The following is a 24499-nucleotide window of genomic DNA, read 5'->3' on the forward strand; positions in this document are numbered from 1 at the left end:
ACATGTTTTCTTCATTGCTATGTCTTTCTGCTCCTAAATGGCTTTACTTGATTTGAATTGAAAGAAAAATTGGAAAAAAAAAAAAAAAAAGGACTGAAATCGGATATGGCTATTGAATATGCTAATACAATATATCTAAAATGGTTATTTATATTTTTTCTTTAAAAAATACATTCAGGGGCGCCTGGGTGGCTCAGTCGGTTAAGCGGCCGACTTTGGCTCAGGTCATGATCTCGCGGTCCGTGAGTTCGAGCCCCGCGTCAGGCTCTGTGCTGACAGCTCGGAGCCTGGAGCCTGTTTCGGATTCTGTGTCTCCCTCTCTCTGACCCTCCCCTGTTCATGCTCTGTCTCTCTCTGTCTTAAATATAAATAAAATGTTAAAAAAAAAATAAAAAAAAAATAAAAAAAATACATTCAGTTGAAGAGATTATTCTATTCTCTGGTAGATTTTTTTCCCTCTTCATTTAAACATTAATGTAAATTTAGGCTGTGAAAGTATAGGGAGTAACATAATCAACTCTATACAGTTGCCATCCGGGGTGCAAAATAAAAGTCACATAGTTGAAGTCTCTCCTTTTTCCTTTCTTTCTGGCACGTTTATCATTTCCGTGGGTGTTTTTATACTTTGACCACATAATTAATATATCTAAAGATTTATTTATTTTTGAGAGAGAGTGCCAGCGGGGAAGGGGCAGAGAGAGAGAGAGGGAGACAAAAGATCTGAAGCAGGCTCTGTGCTGACAGCAGCGAGCTTGATGCAGGGCTTGAACTCATGAGCCGTGAGATCATGACCTGAGCCGAAATCAGACACTCAACCAACTAAGCCACCCAAGTGTCCCACGAAATTAATATATCTAAATACAGTATAGATTTGTCTGTTATTAGTTTTTTCACATATGATAGTGTACTTCTGCAACTTGTTTTTTGTGGAGATTTATCCATGTTCATATATGTATTTTCAGTGAATTCATTTTGCTGCACATCATTAATTCTAACATACACGATTTCTCCCACATTTTAACATCTTCGAAATTGTGATACATCTTAAAATCAGTGATGTCACATTCTTATAATTGTTGTTTTCTCTTTATTTGTGGTATATAAATATATGATTATTGTGGTATAGGCCACTATTGTATTTTGTGCATTTTAGGAAAAAGCCACACTTTATTCTTTTCTGACAATCGGGTTTTTTCAAAAGTTTGCTATAAATATACAGAACAGCAGTGAACATTAATTTACCTGTGGGTTTTTAAAAATTTTTTAAATTTTAAATTTTTAATTTTTTTGTACCTATGTGAGTTTCTGTAGGCAGGATGTATACCTGGAAGAATTGCTAGATTATGGACTATGTCCAATTTCAGCTTTGCTCCCTAAAGTGATTGTACTTCTTTACCTTCTGTTGACCTACAACTTTTTAACATTGGGTATTGTCCTCCTTTTTGTCAGTCTGATGGGTATAAAATGGCATCTTACTGTAGTTCTAATGAGTGTTTTCCTTATTACTAATGGGGCTGAAAATTTTTTAATAAGTCTTTTGGCATGCATTTCCTTACCTGTGAATTGCTTGTATATATTTTTTATCCACTTTTCTACTGAATTTTGCCAAACACAATATGATTTCTTCAGATCTTTTGTTAGTTACATGTGTTGCCAGTATCTTCTCTGTTTCTATGGCTTATCTTTGTGTTATCATTGAATAAATACATACAAATTTTAAATTTTAGTAAAGTCAGCTTTTCCCATCTTTTCCTCGTTGTGTCTTTTCTTTGTTTAAAAAAAAAACCTTTTCAGAGGTTTGTGATTTGTTAAAAACATAACATTAATTTTAAACTGAAAGGTATAAAAATACAAACCTCTAGGCTGACCATGGTGTATTTTGTGTTGTAAGACATTTATAGATGCAGAGGTTTGTTTTTTTTTTCTTCCCCCTTTAATGATCTTTAGAATTGAAAGGTAGAAATATCTATAGTTGGTGGAGGTTTTCCCCCTTTTTACATTTATCCTCTTGAAAATTCTAGCACTTCAGTTGGAGAATAGTTAGAGCATGTGGGTGTGAAACTGTTTAAATGTAATGAGGGACAAACACAGCAATGTAAACTTCTCATAATAAGTTCACAGGGGTCATTATATGTTAAAAACTTGGAAAATAATTAACTGGAGGTTTTTTTTAAAAATAATAAAGCAGTGAAGATCCTCTTTGTTTTTGGATGGGGTAGGGTGAGGTGGGTAGCCATTCCAAAATGAAGCATATGGGTTACCTATTCAGTCCATACAAAATATAAAGGAGTTTATAAACTCTTTTACCTTTGAAGTTTGTACCTATTAAAGAAAAAAAGGCCGGAGTGTGGGGCGCCTGGCTTGCTCAGTCAGTGGAGTATGTGGCTCTTGATCTTGGGTTTGTGAGTTCAAGCCCTACTTTGGGTGTAGAGACATTACTTAAAGAAAAAAATCTTTTAAAAAGGCAGGAGTGATTAAATTCAGGTAAATTAACTTAATTTTTTAAAAAATAGCACCCAAAATTTGAACTTACAAGTGCAAATAATTTATAAAAGAGTTTTCCGTTGGATTAAATTAGTAGTTTTTTTCTTTTTCTTCCACAAAATATGATGTATTTCTTTGAAGCTGTCCTAAAAAACACTGATAGATTCATCTATATTTTATTGTCACAAACTAAAGTTTAGGTACTAATGAAGGAAGCTAAACTTTTTTTCTTTTGCTTCAAGTAATTGAATCTTTAAACTTCAAACTTGTAACTGAGAATAGGCTAATTGTAGTAAGATATAAGTATGGTAAAGGTAGAATTAAAATAATATTAAAACATTATTTGATAGTATTCACAGTGGATTTAGTTGTAAGATGTTTAAAGAGTGAATTTGATACAACTTTCATAGATTACTAACTCATTTATCATTTGAAAAATAAGTTGAAATTAGGCCAGTTAGTAGAAATTTAAACTTCAGCTCAAATTGTACAGCTTTTATTTAAAGGTTTTCATTCGTGGTATCACCATAAGTATTTCATGGGCTGTTACATGATTTTTTTGAGAGGACATAAAACAAATTCATGTTAATATAATAAAATATTGTGGTTATGAGAGGTTTCAAAATAAAGTGGTCAAAATGCCATTGCAGTAACAAATTGTTTAATTCATGGCTTTAATCAATCACTGTGTCATTAAAATAGTGTAATACTTGTTTTTAGTATTCTTTTCTGTATTTAATACCTTATCTTTCAGTTTTAAAGCTCTTAAGAAAAATGTCCCTTAATCCCCTCTATGAAATGTTGACAGATTTTCAGTTGAAGCATATTTTCTAGGTATACCTATTTTCTAGGTATATTCATGAAAGCAAAATCTTTATGGGTAAACCAAGTTGGAAAAATCTATTATTTACATGAAACTAGATTATAGACAATATTGCTACATGAAGACTTCATTCTATCTCCTTTGATCTCTTTGTCAGACTTTGTGAACTCAAGGCACAGACATTTGTACAAAACTTTGAGTTATAATACAACTTACGTTTGCTGTATCTTAGAAAAAAAGTAAGTTTGAAAAGATGTGTGGCGCTAACACAGCTTTAGGTTTTATTCATTTAACTCTTTTCTAGACTTTGTGAGGAATGCAAAAGTCGTTTACGAACAGCGTAATTCCTCTTTGGCCCACTAGCTGAGTGAATTAGGTTGACCCTGTTATTTTCAAAAAGGCATTCTGCAGGGTTGAAAGTCATTATATTGATGCACAAAGCTCCTTTCTTGGAATGGCTTACTTTCTGATTTGCACATAAAAATGTTTTGGTAAAGACCGCCTTCCCTAAAGTGCTTTTACTTCTCTGAAAAAGTTTTGCTTTTGAATACTACCTCCTCTAAAGTGTTTCACTTCTTCTAACTTCATCATACCTGAAAGTGTGTGAGGAAAAGGATTGAGAGCCACTATTCAGATTTAGAATTTTGGATTCTTTTACTGCTAAGCATCTTTAAAAATGCCTTTTGTGTTACATAAGAGATGTGTTAATTTTGAATGTATTGCACTAGAAGGAGAGGAACTAGAATTTAGCAAAGGATATTGGGAATTTGTGTGGTGGGAGATAGATAATCAGAAAGAGATGGTAGGTCAGAGGAAGAGATCAATAGTATTTTGAGGACAGAATGTGAAGTGCCGTTTTGATGTACCCAGGTCAGATCTTGAGGCTTAATTGAGATGAGGGAGAGAAAGAGGGCCAGAAGAAACGTTTGGATCCCAGTAAAGACCAGAATAGGCTGGCGATCTGGTGTAGTAGGGACTGCTTGTGTGGGGTGGGGGGATGGTGGTAGTGGTGGTGTTTTCTTTGGTTTTTAGCATGTGCAATGATTTTTACATAGCGCTTTTCAGTCTTTTTGCTTCTGGTGCTGATCATAGCTGCTGGAAGGCAGTTATAATCTGTAATGTATGTTTGGTAATTTGACTGAAAACATCATTCTCTTAGTGAACTAGGTACTACTCTAACAGTGTAGAACATACCATTACTGTTTTCATGTAGGATAATCCTCCCGACTCTGTTAGCTTTGATGCCATTAGGTTAAAGGTGCTTTGGTACATTTTACTGACAAAACAGTCTTAACTGTATTTTTCATTTCCTGTTCCATTTGTCTCCTTTTAAAGAGTTTGGTAATAAGTTCAATTTTGAAAGTGAACTTCACTTGTATCTACCTTATTTTAATACATATCCTAGAAAGAGTTGATAGGTATGTTCAGAAAAAAACTCTGAAAGCAGGGTTTTTATGTAAACAGAATCAAAGGTTTACTTTGATCTAGTGTACTATTTGCTTATTTCCAGTTCAGTGAAAATATTCCCTAAGGTAACTTGCATTGAGGTGACTTCTTTTTTGTTGGTTGTTGTATTTTTTTTTTTTTTTTTTTTTTGATTGTGGAATAGTAGCTACAAATTTAATGCTTTGGTCTCTTATCCCTGTTTATTATGAGATAATTTTTTAGTGCCCTGAGCTTCTCTTTAAGTAAAAAAAAAAAAAAGAAATTCTTCTTAAAAGACTTTCATTTTATTTGTTATTTTCATTTATTGTTGTTCATCTTTAGAAATACTGTTCTTTTGCATACTTATGTTTTAAATTGAAACTTGATGCTTTTAGTAATGTAATAATTTCTGTACTTTCCACTGATGGTCTGAAAGACCTGGGGATTATTCAGTAGTCATTTGGGAATGCCCAGCTAATAATGTGGGTTTCTATAGAGTTTTAAGTGTAATGTTTAATATTTGTCAAGAACTCAAATGAAAAAATAGAAAGCTCATTTGTTATAGCTATGGATGACATCAAGCTCTAGGTGTTAGTACAGCTAGGCCTGATGAATTAGATTTAAAAATAGAGATTTGAAAACCACAATGAAATACCACCTCACACCCATTAAGATGGCTATTATAAAAAAGAAAAAAAAAATAGGTGTTGTTGAGGATATAGAGAAGTTGGAACCTTTGTGCACTACTGGTTGGAATTTGAATGGTACAGCTGCTCTGGAAAATATAGTGATTCCTCAAATTAAAAATAGAATTATTATATAATCAGGAATTCCACTTGTGGGTATATACACAGAAGATTTGAAAGTAGAGTCTTGAAATTTGTACATCCGTGTTCATAGTAGCATTATTCACGATAGTCAAAAGGAGGAAGCAACCCAAATATCTTTTTTTTTTTAAGATTTTATTTTTAAGTAATCTCTACACCCAATGTGGGACTTGAACTCACAACCCCAAGATCAAGTGTTGCATGCTCCACTGGCTGAGCCAGGCAGGCACCCACCCCCCAATATCTTTCGATGGCTGAATGAATAAACAAAATATGACATATACATACAATGGAATATTACTTAGTCTTAAAAAGGAGGGGAATTCTGACACTGCTACGTGGATGAACCTTGAATACATTATGCTAAGTGAAGTAAGTCAGTCGTAAGAGCAAATACTGTACAATTTCATATATATGGTACCTAGAGTAGTTAAATTCATACAGAGCATAGAATGGTGGTGGTTGCCAGGGGCTGGGGCAGGGGACATTGGACAGTTGTTTAATGGGTAGAGTTTCAGTTTTGGAAGAGGAGAAAAGTTCTGGAGATGGATGCTAATGATTGTTGCACAACAGTGTGAATATATTTAATGCCATTGAACTGCACACTTAAAAATGATAAATTTTGTGTTTTGCATATTTTATCATAGTTTTTTTTAAAAAGAAGTACATTTAAAAATTGAGATTTGCACAAGTAAGAGAAAGTTGAGTGAAGAGAATGTAAAGGCATCATTGCGTTTACTCAAATCTATTTGTGCTGTCACATACATTTTGAAGAAGAACCCAGTTACCTATGGGCTTTGTATAAGTTTGGCAGAATTGTTCAGAATTTTAATATTGGCTAATAAATTGAATGTAAGATAGTAAAGTATTTCTGTTTTTGCTTCCTCCCTTTTCAGAAAGCCTGAAAAGGGAAAAAAGTAGAAAACATGGTTAGTGGTGGTCAGACAGACTCAGGTTTGTGGGTGTCAATGTTGGTTACATTGCTGTTTTGGTAATTGTAAAAGGATGTGAAAAATTTGGATACAATTCAGATGGGTCTTAAAGTCTTTTAGAGGGTTGGAAAAATAAGGCCCTATTAAAGTACCTGAGATTATTAAGCTTGAGGAATGGAAGCTTAATGGTTGCTCTCACAGGAGTCTTCACCATTCTCTGAGTGATATATTATAGGCAGCCCCAGCTCACAAAGGGGTAGTGTTACAAAACTTCATTTCTTAGTCAGTTGATAAGAACAAATGACAAAGTCATAAATAATAAAGCTACAGAGGTATAATGTAATTTGAATTGCAGTGAAAATAATAGGTAATAATAGTATTGTACTGAGTCTGTGTTTTAGACTCCATGGACTTAAGCAGCTCCTGTACTCTCCTTACTGTACTGTATAAAATCCATAAACTTCAAGTATAAGATACTCTTGTCAGACCATGAGTTTTATCTGATGGAGGATTGGGAGAAGAAAAGACTTAATACCTGGATATGGCAGGGAGTCACAGTGGCCAAGTTAATTAGTAATTTAGAGTTCTTTGCTTGTGGTCCTTTATGATAGCTGTCTCCAGCACCACCCTCACCCTTTCTTATGTGTTATGTATATGATGGGACATTCCTATCTGTGTTTATTTTCTAAAGTCTCCTTTGAGATTGGCCCTACACAGCACAGTGCTTGGTGAGGGGTAATTTTCTGAGTTTCCTTTAGTTAACCTTGGTTGGGGCTCTTGGCTTGTTTGCCTTCTAGCTTGGCATGTTGGGGAAGAAAAGGTAGGAACAGCAGAGTTCAGAAAAAAAATTTCTTTTAATATATTTTGTTTAACATTTATTTAGTTTTGAGAAACAGAGAGTGAATGGGGGGGGGGGGCAGAGAGAGAGGGAGACAGAAATCCCAAGCAGGCTCCAGGCTCTGAGTGGTCAGCACAGAGCCTGACGTGGGGCTTGAACCCACGGACTGCAAGATCAAGACCTGAGCTGAAGTCAGAAGTTCAACCGACTGGGCCACCCAGGCACCCCCAGAGTTCAGAAATTGTAGTAGATTCTTAAATATCAGTATGTCAGTTACCTGGATCTCAGCTGTTCATATAACACTTTGCTTTCAAATGGCATGGGATTGGCATAGGGTGCCTGAGTGGCTCAGTTGGTTAAGCGTCTGACTTCAGCTCAGGTCATGATATCACGCTTCGTGAGTTTGGGCCCTGCCTTGGGCCCTGTGCTGACAGCTCCCTCTCTCTGTGCCCCCCCCCCCCCCCCCCATGCTCTGTCTCTCAAAAATGAATAAATGTTAAAAAAAATTTTTTTAATGGCATGGATTGGCCAAGAGTGGTATGCATTCTATTCCCTAGGATTTCATCCTTGTCTTTTGAGACTTGAGGACCTTGAATTGGTAGGGCTTAAATTTGCTACGGTTTTTGTATAAACTAGATCATTTTTTCTCAGATGTTAGTGTGAATCTAAATGGCCTTGGGAGCTTGTACCCATGCAGATGCCTGGACCTCACTACAGACCTACTGAATCAGAATCTTTCTGGGTGGAGTTTTAAATATTTTCATTTAACTCTTTATTAAGGAAAAGTGTAAACATTCAAAAGTAGAAACGTTTTTTACTTGATCATCAAGATCCTATGAAGTACAGTATATGGCTAATTTCATTTTATTCATATCCTCATCTATTTTCTCTATTATTTTGAAGCAAATCCCAGTATATTATTTCATCTCTAAATATGAAATCTATATATTCTATAATTTTTTTTAATGTTTATTTTTGAAGGTGAGAGAGCATGAGCAGGAAGGGGCAGAGAGAGAGAAAGGGAGACACAGAATCCAAAGCAGGCTCCAGGCTCCAGGCTCCGAGCTGTCAGCACAGAGCCTGACATGGGGCTCGAACTCACAAGTCATGAGATCATAACCTAAGCTGAAGTCAGACGCCCAACTGACTGAGCAATATACATACATAGTGAAAATTAAAGTGGTAAAAAGGGTATACAATGAAAAGTAAATCTTTGTCATTTGCCTCCAGAATTCTTGTTACTCTCCTCTGAGGCAAAGAAACCCACACTTTATATGTATACAGATATTCAGTGTATATGCAAATATATACATATGTAATTCTTTTTTTTTTAAAGTGTATTTATTTTGAGAGAGAGAGAGTGAGTGAGGGAGGAGCAGAGAAAGGGGGGAGCAGAGGATCCAAAGTGGCTTCCATGCTGACAGCAGAGAGCCCGATGCCGGGCTTGAACTCCTGAGCTGCGAGATCATGACCTGAGCTGAAGTTGGACATTCAACCAACTGAGCCACTCAGGCACCCTGATAATTCTATTGTAAAGTACACATTTTTCTGAATCTTGCTTTTTTCATACAACAATATGGGAATCAGTCCATAACAGGGTAGATTATTTTCATTCTTTTTTTTTTTTTAATTTTTTTAACTTTATTTTTTATTTTTTAAAATTTACATCCAAATTAGCCTATAGTGAAGCAGTGATTTCAGGAGTAGATTCCTTAATGCCACTTACCTGTTTAGCCCATCCCCCCTCCCACAACCCCTCCAGCAACCCTCAGTTTGTTCTCCGTATTTATGAGTCTCTTCTGTTTTGTCCCACTCTCTGTTTTTATATTATTTTTGTTTCTCTTCCCTTATGAGTGAAGTTATATGATTTTTGTCCTTCTCTGACTAATTTTCATTTAGCGTAATACCCTCCAGTTACATCCACGTAGTTGCAAATGGCAAGATTGTAGTTGGTCTTGTATTTACCCAGTGCTTTTTGAATGAGTGTTTAGGTTATACTGCATGAATATTCTTTTACTATATCTGAGGTGCCTGATTCTATGTCAGCTTTGTTAGGTATTGTCAAATTACTTTTCCTTTGTCTGTATGATAATACATGGTTTTCTAGGCTCACCGGTTCCCTTTTAAAGATGCTTTTCATGTCTCTCCTATTTATGTTCATGCGTTTCTTTAAATCCACAAGTATATTTATAATAGATGTTTTAGAAATTTTTTTGTGTCAGTTTCATCATCTGTTTCTCTCAGTCTATTTCTGTGGGTGTAGATCACAGAAGTGGTTTGAAATGGGAATCACGGTAATGCTAAATTGTTGAAGATAAGGTTGGCGGCCCTCACAAACATTAAGTGAATTAGATGATGGGTTCAATATGTTTAGAAGGAGTTTTCCCTGTGGCTTCGCCTCATTAAAAGGAGAAAAATTGGTGGAATTTTGAAACTTCTTCTGATGCTGGATGAAATGGTTTGGAACCCAGAATTTCAATTTACAATTTTTTCTTACACATTGAACATCAAATCTTAATTTGTCTAATAAGGTTTTATTGCTCATTTCTTACTAGAGCCAGGTCAGTTTAGGAATGTGGTAGGTAGTTATTAAGAAGTGTTTATTTATTTATTTTGAGAGAGAGCAGGAGCAGGGGAGGGGCAGAGAGAGAGGAAGAGAAAATCCCAAGCAGGCTCTGCACTGTCAGTGCAGACCCCAGCGCGGGGCTCAAACAGTGGAACCAGGAGATCATGACCTGAGCTGAAACCAAGAGTTGGATGCTTAACCAACTGAGCCACCCAGGTGCCCCAGAAATAATATCTTAAAAAAAAAAAAAAAAATTTAGGAAGTTGAAGGAGGCATAAATTTATGCCCCAAGAGGGCAATGTATTTTCCTGTTCTTTTACTACACCCTAGCTATGTGACCTTGGCCAATTACCTAATTCCTCTTGAGTTTTAGTTTTCTTAACAGCAAATTGGGAAGATATTAATATGGTTAAATAAAATATTGCAAATAAAGCATGTATTAAACCTCTGCATAGTAATTCCTTCCATAGGTGGTAACTCTTAATATTTTAAATATTTTACATATATTACATACTGTGATGGCAGTCTGTTGTTTTTGAATTAAGGAATTGATGTTTGATTTGTTAAAACAGTATGAGACTGCCCAGTTAATACAATATAGATTTTTAAATTGTGGGGAGTGGAAATATTTTAAAATTAATTTGACCAACTCATATTTATTGAGCACCAACTCTATATCCTGGGCACCTTGTTTCAGATCTAGTGTGAAAGACTGATGGATACACTCACAATTGGAGTGTAATGTAATATCATGTCATGAATGCTAATTAGAAGAACATAGAAGCTTTTATTGAGCACTGAATGCCCAACTGTGGCCTAGGGAGTGAGTGGCGAGTGTGTGTTCCAAGTAAATCTTCAACAAGAAGGTATTGCATCACTTTGATCTGAATGTAAAGAAGTCCACTTAAGTGTACAAGGGTGGATGTGGAAAAAGATATTAAGTAAGGAGAACATCATGCAAAGGACCTATATCTTATTTACAATTTTTACAATTGATTATATTTTCTGGGGCATTTCTTGAACTTTAGCTATAAGGAATGTGACTCTATTTATGCAGTGTATGTTTTCTTTCCTTGTCATTGGTTCATAAATGATAATTTGGTGATAGAATGCTTTACCTTTGCCAAATGTATATAGTTAAGGGATCTGTATTTTTCCCTTTTGGGAGAAAAATGGTTGGCATAGTTCCTAGGGTATATCTTGGCCATTACAGCTGCTTGGTAGATATTTTTTGGTTAACTAAATGCATTCAGTTTTTTATTCCCAGGCTTATATGCAATACTGAAAATAGCTGAAGGATTAATTAGCTAAGATGGAGATACTGAAATGCTAATCTTCTCTAAGGGAAAAAAATCTTAATGGAGTTTAATTATTTTTATAAATTATTGACTTGACCCTTGAGAGTTTCTTTGAGATTTAAAATTAAAAGCAATTTTTTTTTTTTGTAGTTAATAATGTCTTTTTCTTTCCTCCCTCCCCCCCACCCCCCACCCCAGGTATGGCCTCACAAGTCTTGGTCTACCCACCGTATGTTTATCAAACTCAGTCAAGTGCCTTTTGTAGTGTGAAGAAACTCAAAGTAGAGCCAAGCAGTTGTGTATTCCAGGAAAGAAACTATCCACGGACCTATGTGAATGGTAAAAATATTGGAAATTCTCATCCTCCCACGAAGGGTAGTGTTTTTCAGACAAAGATACCATTTAACAGACCTCGAGGACACAACTTTTCGTTGCAGACAAGTGCTGTTGTTTTAAAAAACACTGCGGGTGCTACAAAGGTCATAGCAGCTCAGGCACAGCAAGCTCAAGTGGAGGCACCTCAGATTGGGGCGTGGCGACACAGGTTCAATTTCCTAGAAGGCCCCCAGCGATGTGGATTGAAGCGCAAGAGTGAGGAGTTGGATAATCATAGCAGCGCAATGCAGATTGTTGATGAATTGTCCATACTTCCTGCAATGTTGCAAACCAACATGGGAAATCCAGTGACAGTTGTGACAACTACCACAGGAACAAAACAGAATTGTACCACTGGAGAAGGTGACTATCAGTTAGTACAGCATGAAGTCTTATGCTCCATGAAAAATACTTATGAAGTCCTTGATTTTCTTGGTCGAGGCACTTTTGGCCAGGTAGTCAAATGCTGGAAAAGAGGGACAAATGAAATTGTAGCAATCAAAATTTTGAAGAATCACCCTTCTTATGCACGTCAAGGTCAAATAGAAGTGAGCATATTAGCAAGACTCAGTACTGAAAATGCTGATGAATATAACTTTGTACGAGCTTATGAATGCTTTCAGCACCGTAACCATACTTGTTTAGTTTTTGAGATGCTGGAACAAAACTTGTATGACTTTTTGAAACAAAATAAGTTCAGCCCCCTGCCACTAAAAGTAATTCGACCCATTCTTCAACAAGTGGCCACTGCACTGAAAAAATTGAAAAGTCTTGGTTTAATTCATGCTGACCTCAAACCAGAAAATATTATGCTGGTGGATCCTGTTCGGCAGCCATACAGGGTTAAGGTGATAGACTTTGGGTCGGCCAGTCATGTATCAAAGACTGTTTGTTCAACATATCTACAATCTCGGTACTACAGGTGGGTGACAACTACCTTTTGGCTCTTTAATAAATGTTGAATTTTGGCTAAATGAAATAATTTTTTGTGTGTACATGGTAAAAAAGATGGCTTGGGTAAATAAATAAATCCAGACAAGATTGGTTTAGGTTTGAGGTGTTAAGAAGATTTTTAAAATTTAGGCATAAAATCTGCCTAAACAGAGTAGAAATCTCCCCAGCAGTTCCATGCCAAAGTTCCATGACCTGAAGGAATAATAGGTTATTAATGATGATCAAACAGAAGTCTTCAAATGTTGGGAAAGGGTTCATAGTAATTTTTGTATATATCTTTGAGTATTTTGGCACTTAGAGAACTAGTTTATTAAAGGTAATTAGATGTGACTGAATACTTAGATAAGAATTCAAAAAGTTATTTTGATTAGTGATACTGAGATTCAGACACACTTCATGGCTGCCTTGAATGTTTAGGCGACTTTTCCATAACAGGTTTGATTATGCTTCCATCTATATGTTATGGATAATGTTATTTTGGTGTTGGTGCTATGGGTGGAATTTAAAAAAGAAAATAATTTCCATGTAAATATTGATAAAGTGCTATAGTGTCATGATTAATAACAATGCTAGCTTGGAGTGTCAATATGTAGTCTTAAGGGCTAATGATTACCAGGATTCAAAATATCTTCTTGAGTATGTAAAATGGTTTTGGATTCATGGTTTTATAATTTTGAGATACTGTTTTCATTTCAGCTAGAATGAAATATACTCTAGAGCCCCAAAACAGTGGGCAAATACAGGAGCTTGCCAATATTGGCCATTTTATAAGTTAGTGAATAGACAGATACATGCAGTTTGTTGTTGAAGATTGTTAGAACATGAGGATTATAAATTTAGGCCCAGCAAGGGTTGTTTTTTTTCTGGTTTTGTATCTACCTTTTTACTATACCTCTCATTCTGATTAGTGTCTTACAAATACATACTTTAGTACCCAGGACACTATATAGGAGAAATTTATTAGCTACTACAAAAAATGAACTCCAGATATATGCCCTGCCATTAGTAGGTTCTTAGAAGGAGTCCCATATATATCACTTAGTGACAATTTATTAAAATATATATTAGAAATTAGGAATATAGTCTAATTATTCTTTAGTATATTCCTGGTTGTAAGATTTTTGGTATTAGAGTGCTAGATACTATTCTTAAAACCTTTTACATGATTTAAAAGCTTTGTAGTTGTATTACAGTATTAAGTCTTATTTAATATATAATTACATTTATTTGAGCTTCTGTATTTCTGACAGATTTTTTTTTAATGTAATGGAATACAGGATTAGTTTTTAGTTCATTTTTTTTTGCTGGAATAATTATTTTAAAATCTTATTTAACAGCATGAGAAGAGTAGTGTTTTTTCCCCTTCCCTTTGTACTCTATGGGTTCTGTCTTAAGAGCTTTTAGTTGTCAGCTAGCATATTATATAAACTCTAGGCTCCAGCTGCTTGGGCTCTATATTTAGTTCACTTGTTAGTAAATGACTTCATTTTATTTGGGTCCTGCATTATACTGCGTATCAGATTTAGCTCCGTGTGATACCTATACTCCTTTTCTTTATTGAAATCTTTTGGATGAGAGAAAAAAAAAAGCTTTATTTTTTACACTTGAGAACATTTATTAAACATTTATTAAATGTTTCAAGGGAGTAAAGGAAATCCTTTAAAAAGCAATCTGAAATGCTAAATATTTTATGATGTTGATTTCTAGCATTGGGCCTTTGCACAAATATTAGCTTCTGTTGGGAATGAGAAAAAAAAAAGCTATGAATAATTGCTAAGTACAATTACTAAGTTTTGAATTTGTTTTTATATATATAAATTTCAAGTGGATAATTTACCTGAATTTTAGAAGGTATACATACAGTTGCTAAATTGCAGATTCTTTGTTTAGAGTTAAAAAAAAAAAATGAGGTTCTAATTTGTAAACAAGGACTCTGCTAGTAGCATTTTGATTTATGTTGCTTGGACAAAAACCTTTTAAAAGGACTTTATGCTAATTAGATCCAAGAGTTAGAAGAGTTAATACTAAGGTAGACTGGTGAAAGTGTCACATAGTCCTTAATCATGTGCTGTTTTAATATCTAGTGTAATTTTGCATGAAAATAGCAGGTAAACCATTAATCTTTTTCAATATTTGTTCATCAATTTTGGCTTAGTTTTTTTACCAAGTTTACTTATAAATTTGAGTAGACAGTAAGCAAAAGTGTCTTATACTTGATTTTTAACTTTTTGTTAAAAATATGTTGTATTTAAAAAATGAAAGCAGGAAGTGGAGACTTACCAAATTAAATATTTTTGAGCTAATCACAGTATGAACACACATACCCCAAGTTCCAAGGTAAACGATTTGTGTTTAAACATAGGTTCATGTGTTATTCTGTTTCTTTGAACTGGGCAACACAGAAATGTGTTGAGATATCTTAAAATAGCCAGGGGACAGTGGCCAGAAATTGTTGACTACTATAGATGGTGAGGCTGTCTACCTCTTGCAGTGATATAAGCCAGAAGTACATGCTAAGGGCATTGATTTGCTCAAGGTCAGCATGTTCTAAATTCAGCTGCATGAGTATGGTTTCTGTCAAGAACACACAGGGCTCTTGAACGCATAAAAGGTTTTAGCAGCAGAAGGTGCTGTGTTTCTGAGGTGCGGTGGCAGCATTTGGGTCATGAATCTTTTTCTCTTAAATATAGAATTCTAGCCTGTGGTTTGAGTCATTTCAGAACATACAGACTGGAAAGTGTGCTGTAAAGTAACCTGAAAAGCAGTTGTATACTGAGTTGTATACAACTCAGTTGTAGTTTACTGAGTAATTTAGCATTCATTCATTGTTGTTGTGGTACAGAATGCTTTCTATTTTGCCTGTAATAGTTGACAGAATGGTATGTAATGAATGAGAAACAATTAATTTAAGCTTATCAGTTTTTGTTTAGGGTATCCCCATCCCCTTATGCCTTTTTAGACCCAGAAGTATCAAAGACAAAGTTCCTGTAACAAAATTAAGTACAGAGAATGACCCATACAGTAATAACTAATACTTGATGTAGGTTGCTCCTATGATAATAGAAGACTGTGTATGTATACTACGTTTTTTTCAGGTGCTTTTATTTGTATTTCCTAGTTTGTTTCTCATGTCTCATCCCTATGAGTTAGGTAAGACAACTGGTAGAATTCCTATTTGAATAGGTTAAAACTGAGGCTCATAGAAGTCAAACAGGTCCAAATTCACACTCCAAGTTTAACTCAATTTTTGTTGGGTCCTTTTTATGTGCTGGCACTGTGCTAGGAATACAGATGTGATTAAACATGATTTCATAATTTGATAGAGGAGAAAAATAGTTTGTCTCAAGAAGTCCTAAGGTACAGGGGTGTACAGGGAGCTGTGGGAGTACAGAGGAGAGCACTTAACCTAATTTGAGCATTCAAAGATGCTTCCAGGGAGAAATGACCCCTGTGTGAGCTTTGAGAGTAGAGAAGGAGTTAGGTTGACTAGCATTAAAGTGTTCTCTTTCCCTAAACCACCCTTACCTAAAAAAACTCAGTATTGGCTAAAATTCCTGGCAATTTCTTCTCTGTATCATGAAACAGTTATTTTTATTTGGAAATCTGAATAAAAGGTTGTCAGTGGGGTTTCATTTTAACAGAAGTTTTAATTGAAATTTCCAAAAGTCTATAATGAAGTAGTTTTCAGTGCCATACATGGTGGCCATAGACATAGATTTCCCTTTCTCTTTCTTTCTCTCTCTCTCTCTCTCTCTCTCTCTCTCCAAATAAAAATTTTGGTAGGGCTCTTTTTTTTTTTTAATGTTTATTTATTCTGAGAGAGAAAACATAAGAAGGGGAGGGGCAGAGAGAGAAGGAGAGAGAGAATCTGAAGCAAGCTCCACACTGTTAGCGCAGAGCCCAACATGGAGCTTGATCCCGTGAGTCATGGGATCATGACCTGAACTGAAATCAAGAGTCAGGCACTTAACCGACTGAGCCATCCAAGCGCCCCAGAAATTTTGGTAGGACTCTTAAAGTTGTTTTTCTTTAAGCAACTTTATTGAGATATATTTCACGTACCATGAACTTTACCCATTTGAAGTGTACAATTCAGTGGTTTTTAGTATATTTGTGGTTGTGCATCATCATCATGGTCAATTTTAGAATATTGTCTTTACCCCCAGCAGAACTCCCTTTCCCATACCCCCTAGCCATCTTTCCCCAATCTCCCTATTCTCTAAGCCCTAGGCAACAAAAAAATCTACTTTTTAAAAAAATTTATTTTGAGAGACAGAGCATGCATGTGCAGGGTAGGGGCAGAGAGAAGGAGAGAGAGAATCCCAAGTAGGCTCCACGCTGTCAGCACAGATCCCTATGCAGGGCTGGATCTCAGCGAACTGAGAGATCATGATCTGAGTTGAAATCAAGAGTTGAATGCTTAACTGACTGAGCCATCCAGGTGCCCCAAATATACTTTCTGTCTCTGTAGATTTGCACATTCTTAGCATTTTATATGAATGTATTCATGTGGTCCTTTTTGACTTTTTTTTTTTCACTTAGCATAACATTTTCAAGGTTCATCCATGCTGTAGCATGTTATTAGTAATTCATTTCTTTTTGTTGTTACATAATATTCCATTGTATAGATACACTACTTTTTTTTTAATGTTTATTTTTGAGAGAGAGAGAGAGAGAGAGAGAGAATGAATGAGCGGGGGAGGGGCAGAGAGAGAGGGAGACACAGAATGGGAAGCAGGCTCCAGGCTCCGAGCTGCAACATGGGGCTCGAACTCACAGACTGCGAGATCATGACCTGAGCTGAAGTCGGACGCCCAACTGACTGAGCCACCCAGGCGCCCCAAGATACCTTACATTTTATGTCCATCATTTGATTGAGACCTCTTAAAATGTTATCAGCAGAAAGATTCATGAGTAGAAAACTGTAAAATGGCACACAGTTAAGTCTTTAATCCAAGATAATTAGGGCATATAAAGTGTAAAGTATTGTGCTCGGTGCTGGTTATTCATTTAGGAGCAGAAATGTAGACCTAACCATTATGGTGCATGTAATCTAATGGGTAGAGAACCAAAAAGGTAAAGTAGTACTCTCTTAGGGAAAGGAACAGGGACAGAGAATACCAGGATGGAGTTACTTTTTTTGTTTTTGTTTTTTAACTTTTTGCTTGGAAATAATTTTAGACATATAAAAAAGTTGCAAAAATAGTACAGAGTATTCCTGTATACCTTTCATTTGGATTCTCTAAGTGTTTCAAATTTAAAAATTTTACCACTGTAGTTTTATCACTCATTCTTGGTTCTATGTACACTGTAACACATATTTTCTTCTTGCATTGTTTTTGAGGGTAAGTTTCAGACCGTGGGCCCCTTTACCTCTAAATACTTCCATGTGTGTTTCCTAAATATAAGGATATTCTCTTACATAACTCCAGTATGATGATTAAAATCATCATCAGTTAACATCAATTCAGTATTCTTGATTTGATGAACTATTTGAACCACTCAAAATACTATTTGATTTGAGGAAATTAAAATCTATTTAATACTAGTATAGCTTAGTTATAGACTGTATTCAGGTTTTACCATTTTCTCACTTACGACCTTTTTCCTGCCCACAATTCAATACAAGATCACACAGTGCATCATTTGCCATGTATGCCCCTTTAATGTCCTCTCATCTGGAGTAGTTCCTTCGTTTTTTCTTTGCCTTTCATAACCCTGACACTTAAAAAAAATTTTTTTTAATGTTTATTTAAAAAAAATTCTTTTTAAATTTAATTTATTTTTTCCCCCTTAATATAATTTATTGTCAAATTGGTGTCCATATAACATCCAGTGCTCATCCCAACAAGTGCCCTCTTCCCTGCCTTTTATTTTATTTTTGAGAGAGACAGAGTGTGAGTTGGGGAGGGGCAGAGAGAGAGGGAGACAGAATCTAAAGCAGGCTTCAGGCTGCCAGCTGTTAGCACAGAGCCTGATGCAAGGCTCGAACTCAGAAACCGCGAGATCATGACCTGAGCCGAAGTCGGACGTTTAACCAGCTGAGCCACCCAGTCGCCCCATAACCCTGAGCACTGGATAGTTGTTTTGTAGAATGCTCCTTAATTTTGGTTTGTCTGATGTTTTCAATTTATGCATTTTTAGACTACACAGAAGTGATGTTGTGATCTCACATATTGGGAGGCATATGATGTCATTTTGTCTCAACTGGTTAACTATGATTACTTTGTTGAGGTGGTGACTGCCAGATTTTTCCACTATAAGGTGTTTTTTCTTTGTAATTAATAAGTATCTTGGGGAGAGATACTTTAAAACTATACTGTTTTCTCATCTAATTTTCACGAACCAGTTTTAGCATCCATCCATTGGTGAATTTGGCCTTAAATATTTTTAAGTATGGGGCTGTGAGATGATGATTTTCTAATTCTGTCCTTCCTTTGTAAGGAATTCTTTTATAAGGAAGAGCTTTACTTGTTTTTAAGTTTGTTTCTGCATGGATTCATGGATGCATATTCAAAGGGTTATAATCTGTTACTTATTGTTATTTTTTTAGTGAATAATTGTCCTAAACTGTCCAGCAGGGGCCACGTTAAGCTTGCTTCTGTGTCTCTTTGCCATGGCCCCATTTAAGTGCTTACTTTCCGGTACCACAAGATGATCCATACTGACTTTGTATCTTTCCTTCCCCAACCCTGGTATTGGCCATTTCTCTAAGGAGCTTTGGTTCCTTTTATTGGAGAATGGTGTTTAAAAACCAAAATCTGGATGCTAGTGTCAGATGTGTTCATTAGTGCTAAGGTGTTCTTGCTTTTAGACCCTTTGAGTGGCGAAGCTAGAAAAAATGTGTGTGTGTGTTAGTGTAATTCTGTGTCTGTCTATATGTTAAAACCATGAATTCATACTGATATGTCCAGTTCTAATACCTCCAGAGTTCATTCTATCCTTCTTCCTTTATTTATAATCCCTTTTATAATTCCAGGAAATTTGGATCTCATTATCCACAATATGTTACTTATTAGTTCAGTTCTAGAATACACTTAACATAGTTTTGGTATTGCTACCCCTACCATTGCTAATTTACTAACCAGAGTACAACATTTATTTACAGTTCTTTTATTCTTTAGCCACAGACTTGGAGCATGTAGTCAAAATAGTGTGTTTTAAGTTACTTAGGTTCTTCTTCAAACCTCCGCTTTTCAGTGTGTGATTATTGTTTACTTGAAATATATTTAAGTTCATTTCTTTGTATTTCATTTTGGATCCACCCATGTCCTTTTTTGTTTGACTATGTGAAACATTAATTAATGTTCTAAAACTCAGAACCATGCTAAAACCATCAGAAGTGTCACTCCGTCTTTTCTGTCCTTCCCACCTCATTCCTACCTAATCCCTTTTGGTAACCATTATCATTAGTTTTCAATTTCTTCTTTGCATGTGGGTTTGTGTGTTTGTGTTTGGCAGGGGGTTATGTGAGCAGATAAATGTCTATTTTTTTGTTTCCTTTCTTACAGGAAAGGTAACATACTATAGCTACCTGTTTGCACTTGGCTGTTTTCCCTTAACAGTAATTCCTGGAAATCACTTCATGTCAGTTCATAGAGATCTTTCTATTTTATTGTGGATTACCATAGTTTATTCAGACACTTTCCTAGTTATTGGCATAGTGTTTCCCAATTACAATTACAAAGAATAGCTTTGTGGGGTGCCTGGGTGGCTCAGTCGGATGAATGGCCGACTTCGACTCAGGTCATGATCTCACGGTCCGTGAGTTCGAGCCCCGTGTCAGGCTCTGTGCTGATAGCTCGGAACTTGGAGCCTGCTTCTGTTTCTGTGTCTCCCTTTCTCTCTGCCCCTCCCCCATTCACGCTCTGTCTCTCTCTGCCTTTCAAAGATGAATAAATGTTAAAAAAAAAAATTAAAAAAAAAAAAGAATAGCTTTGTGCATATATAATTTTGTATTGTTCAGGTTGTATCTTCAAGGTAAATTTTCAGAAGTGGGATTATTTAATCAAAAGGTAAATGCATATATAGTTTTGTTAAATATTGCCAAATTTCTGTCAGTAAGAACTGTACCAGTTTGCATTCCCATCAGCAATATATGATAGTGCCTGTTTCTCTACAGCATTGCCAGCAGAATATGCTATTTAACAATTTTGCGAATCTAATGGTAGATCTATGTAGTTTTAATTTTCATTTCTCATTATGAGTGAGACATAATGAGTGTTTAAGGGTCATTTTAAAATTGTGTGAGTGTGGATTTTCTGTTCATGTCTTTTGCCTATTTTTGTATTAAGAGTTGACCATGGCCCTTTGTCTACCAGTTTTAAAGGTCTCTTACATATATGGAATATTAGTCCTTTATTTGTCATATATGTTGCATTTTTTTTTCATTTTGACTTTTTGATGTCTTTTTGTTTATTTGTTTGCCTTGTAAAAATTTTTTTGTGTGTGATCAATTTTATCTTCCCTTTTATTGCTTGTGGATTTTAAGTCGTGGTTAGAAAACCTTTTCCCATGCTAATTCAAGGAGGCATTTACCAGGGTGTCTGGGTGGCTCAGTTAGTTAAGCGTCTGACTTCAGCTCAGGTCATGATGTCATGGTTTGTGGGTTTGAGCCCTTAGGCTCTGTGCTGACAGCTCAGAGCCTGGAGCCTGCTTCAGGTTTCGTGTGTGTGTGTGTGTGTGTGTGTGTGTGTGTGTGTGTCTGTCTCTGTCTACCCTTCCCCCACTCATGCTCAGTCTGTCTGTCTGTCTCTCTCTCTCTCTGTCTCTCTCTCTCAAAATTAAATAAACATTAAAAAAAAACCAGACATTTGCCCTCTTCTAGTACTTACTGAATTACATTTTAAGTATTTAGATCTCTAATCTATTATAAGTTTATTCTTATAATTTGTTGAGGTATGGATCTAATGTTTTTTGTTTTTTGTTTCAGACAGCTAGTTAGTTGTAAGGACTTTAGGTTGGGTGGACAGGGTAAATTTCTAAGGACATGATATATTCAACTGAGGCCTGAAGGGAGACCACCAACCAGAGTGAGTGGAATTGAGAGCCTTGGGCAAAGAAAGAGCTGTGTGAAGCTCTTGAGATTGGTAAGAGTTTGATAGAGAATCTGAAAGCTTGCCAATGAGACTTAAGTGTAGTAGAGTGGATAAAGTAGGGGTGATTTGAGGATGTAGGGTAGCCACTATCGTTTATGTTTTAATCACTTTAATTGCTATTTGGAGGAGGAGGAGGAGGACCAGAATGAGAGTAGGAGTAGGAAAACCATTAGGAAAGAGGCATTAAAGTAATCCATAGAGAGGATGTGGTGGCAGTGCAAAGAAATGGATAGATTTAAGATACCTTTTGGTGTTAGTGTGGTTATTTTGCCTTTAGTAGGATACTCCCCATACCTACCTGGGGGAAAAATGCTTTGGTATGGTTGATGATATTTGTTGGACTGAAATTGTGTGTGAATTTAGACATGCACCTGACTCCTGGGGATTTCTATATATAAATGTATATTTAACACCATGTGTTAAACCTCCTCATTAAAAACGAGTAAAAACAAATAAGGAAAACAAAGTAACCTGGAAAACTCTCCATTAGCAGTATTTTAGACATGACTACCTGAATCTCAGGAAGTGAAATACAACGTTTGAAATTTTCTTAAGCTAAATCACATTTTGTTTTTAAAGTTGAATGATTTCAGGGGTGCCTCGGTGGCTCAGTCAGTTAAGTGTCCAACTCTTGATTTTGACTTAGGCCATGATCCCAGGGTTGTGGGATTGAGCCCCACGTCAGGCTCTGTGCTAAGTGTGGAGATTGTTATTCTTTCTCTCTCTCTCCCCTGCTTGTGCGTGTGTGCTCTCTCTCTTTAAAAAAAAAAAAAAGTGGTTTATTTCAGGCTGATTTGTTTTATAATAACCCCAAATCATGGCTAGTATGACTACTAAAATGACTACATTTTGTTATCATGTATTAAGATAAACATTTTTATAAAAATAGACTCACAGATTACATTGTTTTGCAGTTTGCTTTTGTTTAACTGTATACTTTGGTCCCCCCCCCCGTGTATGTTTCCCTAGATTATTCTATGAAACTGTTAAATAGAATCTTCATGTGTGAACTCATTTAGATATTAATTGAACAGATTAACTGTGAAAGAGACAGTTATAAGGCAATAGAGAAAATTTGGATGTCAGATGATATAGGGAATTACTGATTTTTTTATGTGTGATAATAGCATTGTGGTTATTATTTTTAAGTATCCCTTAGAGTTATATGTTGAAGTTTATAAGTGAAATTATATATCTGGGGTTTGCTTACTACCACCTAGTGGATAACCATTAATTATAATTTTAGACAGTCTTTGTTGATGCATTGGTAATTTTTGAAGCTAGGTTATTGGTAGATGGTGGTTCACACATAAGCTGTATTTGATGTTTTCTGTAGTAAAAGTAAATAAATACAGTTAAGTCTTAAATACTTTAAAACTAGATGCCAAAGGGTGGGTGGGAGAGGGCTGGGTGGAATAAGTGAAAAAGATTAAGAGTGCTTACTGTGATGAGTGCTGACAAAAACAAACAAACAAAAAAACACTAAATGCCCAAAATAGTTATAGTTCTTAATATTTTACGAATCAGAAAATCCAAGGAATATGCTGTAGTTTTCTAGAGTGCTTTTATCAAAAGCAGGAGGTTTTTGGTGTGTAACCCTCAAAGTGTAAGATTCAAAATATTTAAGTAAGTAGAATTGAAATTTGATCTTGTATGTACTAAGCTTTCATGAAGCCTTTTTTTTTTTCATTTTTTTTTTCATGAAGCCTTTTGATATTAATATATCTACTTGCAGCCGTGACTAACTTCCTTTAGTTTCATGGATTGAGTGGTATAAGTCACTCAAATACTTTCAGATCAAGGTGTCTAGCTTAAAGGCTTTCCAAATTTTAATTAACTCCTCTTTTGTTTTTTACTTAGTTTTAGGCAATCTTTTATTTCTGATAGGTGAAAAATGGAAATCCTGATAATGAGAATCAAGAAAAATATTTTGTTTTGAAAGTATTTCATCAAATTATAATTTTAGATATGTTACTATTTTGTTAATATTTAGAAAGGAATATTGCCTTTCTAAAAATTGGTGTATAATATTAGAATATTTTTATACTTAGGTAATCCCTTCCTTTACATATTTCACTCTGAAACATTTGTCCATATAGCTCCCTATATTAAAAAAAAACAAATTGAACTAATTTGTAAACTGTACTGTCATCTTGACCTAACAGTTTGGTGGCCAAAATTATTTTTAAAATGGAATTTTTTTTCATTTTTTTATTGTGAAAAAACACATAAAGTAATATTTGTCATCTTAAGCATTTTTTTCATCTTGAACATTTTTAAGCAGGTAGTTCATTAGTATTAAGTATGTTCACATTGTTGTAAAACAGAGCTCTAGAACTTCATCTTGTACATTTTGAAGATCTATACCCACTGAATACCTCCCTTTTTCCCCCTCTCCTCAGCCCCTGGTCACCACCATTCTACTTACTGTTTTTATGAATTTGACTACTTACTTTAATTATCTCCTAGAAGGAGAATCATTTAGTCCTTGCCTTTTTGTGACTAGTATATCTCACTTAGCATAATGTCCTCAGTGTTCATCCATGTGGTAGCATGTGTCAGGATTTCCTTTCTTTCTAAGGCTGAAAAATTCTATTGTATGTATATTCCACATTTTGTTCATCCATTCTTTTATCACCGGACATTTGGGTTGCTTCCACCTCTTGGCTATCTTGAAAAGAGCTGCTATCAACACGAGTGTACAAATAGGTCTTCAAGACCCAACTTTCAGTTCTTTTCTCTATGGACCCAGGAGTGGGATGGCTGCATCATGTGGTAGTTATATTTTTGTGATTTTTTTTTTTTTATGTTGAAAAGCCTTTAATTTCAGAGGTTATCAGCTTTCTCCCCCCTTGTGCTGTATAGCTTTGTGTTAAAGG

General features: G+C 35.4%; 1 protein-coding gene across 6 annotated transcripts in view; it reads left to right on the forward strand.

The window, feature by feature from the left end:
- The window catches only part of HIPK3 (homeodomain interacting protein kinase 3), a 91221-nt gene that overhangs the window by 18127 nt on the left and 48595 nt on the right, over window positions 1–24499 (forward strand). For all 6 annotated transcript variants that reach the window (XM_042959171.1, XM_042959174.1, XM_042959173.1 and 3 more), the window contains exon 2: window positions 11392–12490. In XM_042959171.1, the coding sequence (XP_042815105.1) occupies window positions 11394–12490 (1097 nt within the window). In that variant the 5' untranslated portion in view covers window positions 11392–11393. The remainder of the gene's footprint in view (window positions 1–11391; window positions 12491–24499) is intronic.

This window comes from Panthera tigris, chromosome D1 (genome assembly GCF_018350195.1).
Source record: "Panthera tigris isolate Pti1 chromosome D1, P.tigris_Pti1_mat1.1, whole genome shotgun sequence".
Classification (NCBI taxonomy): domain Eukaryota; kingdom Metazoa; phylum Chordata; class Mammalia; order Carnivora; family Felidae; genus Panthera; species Panthera tigris.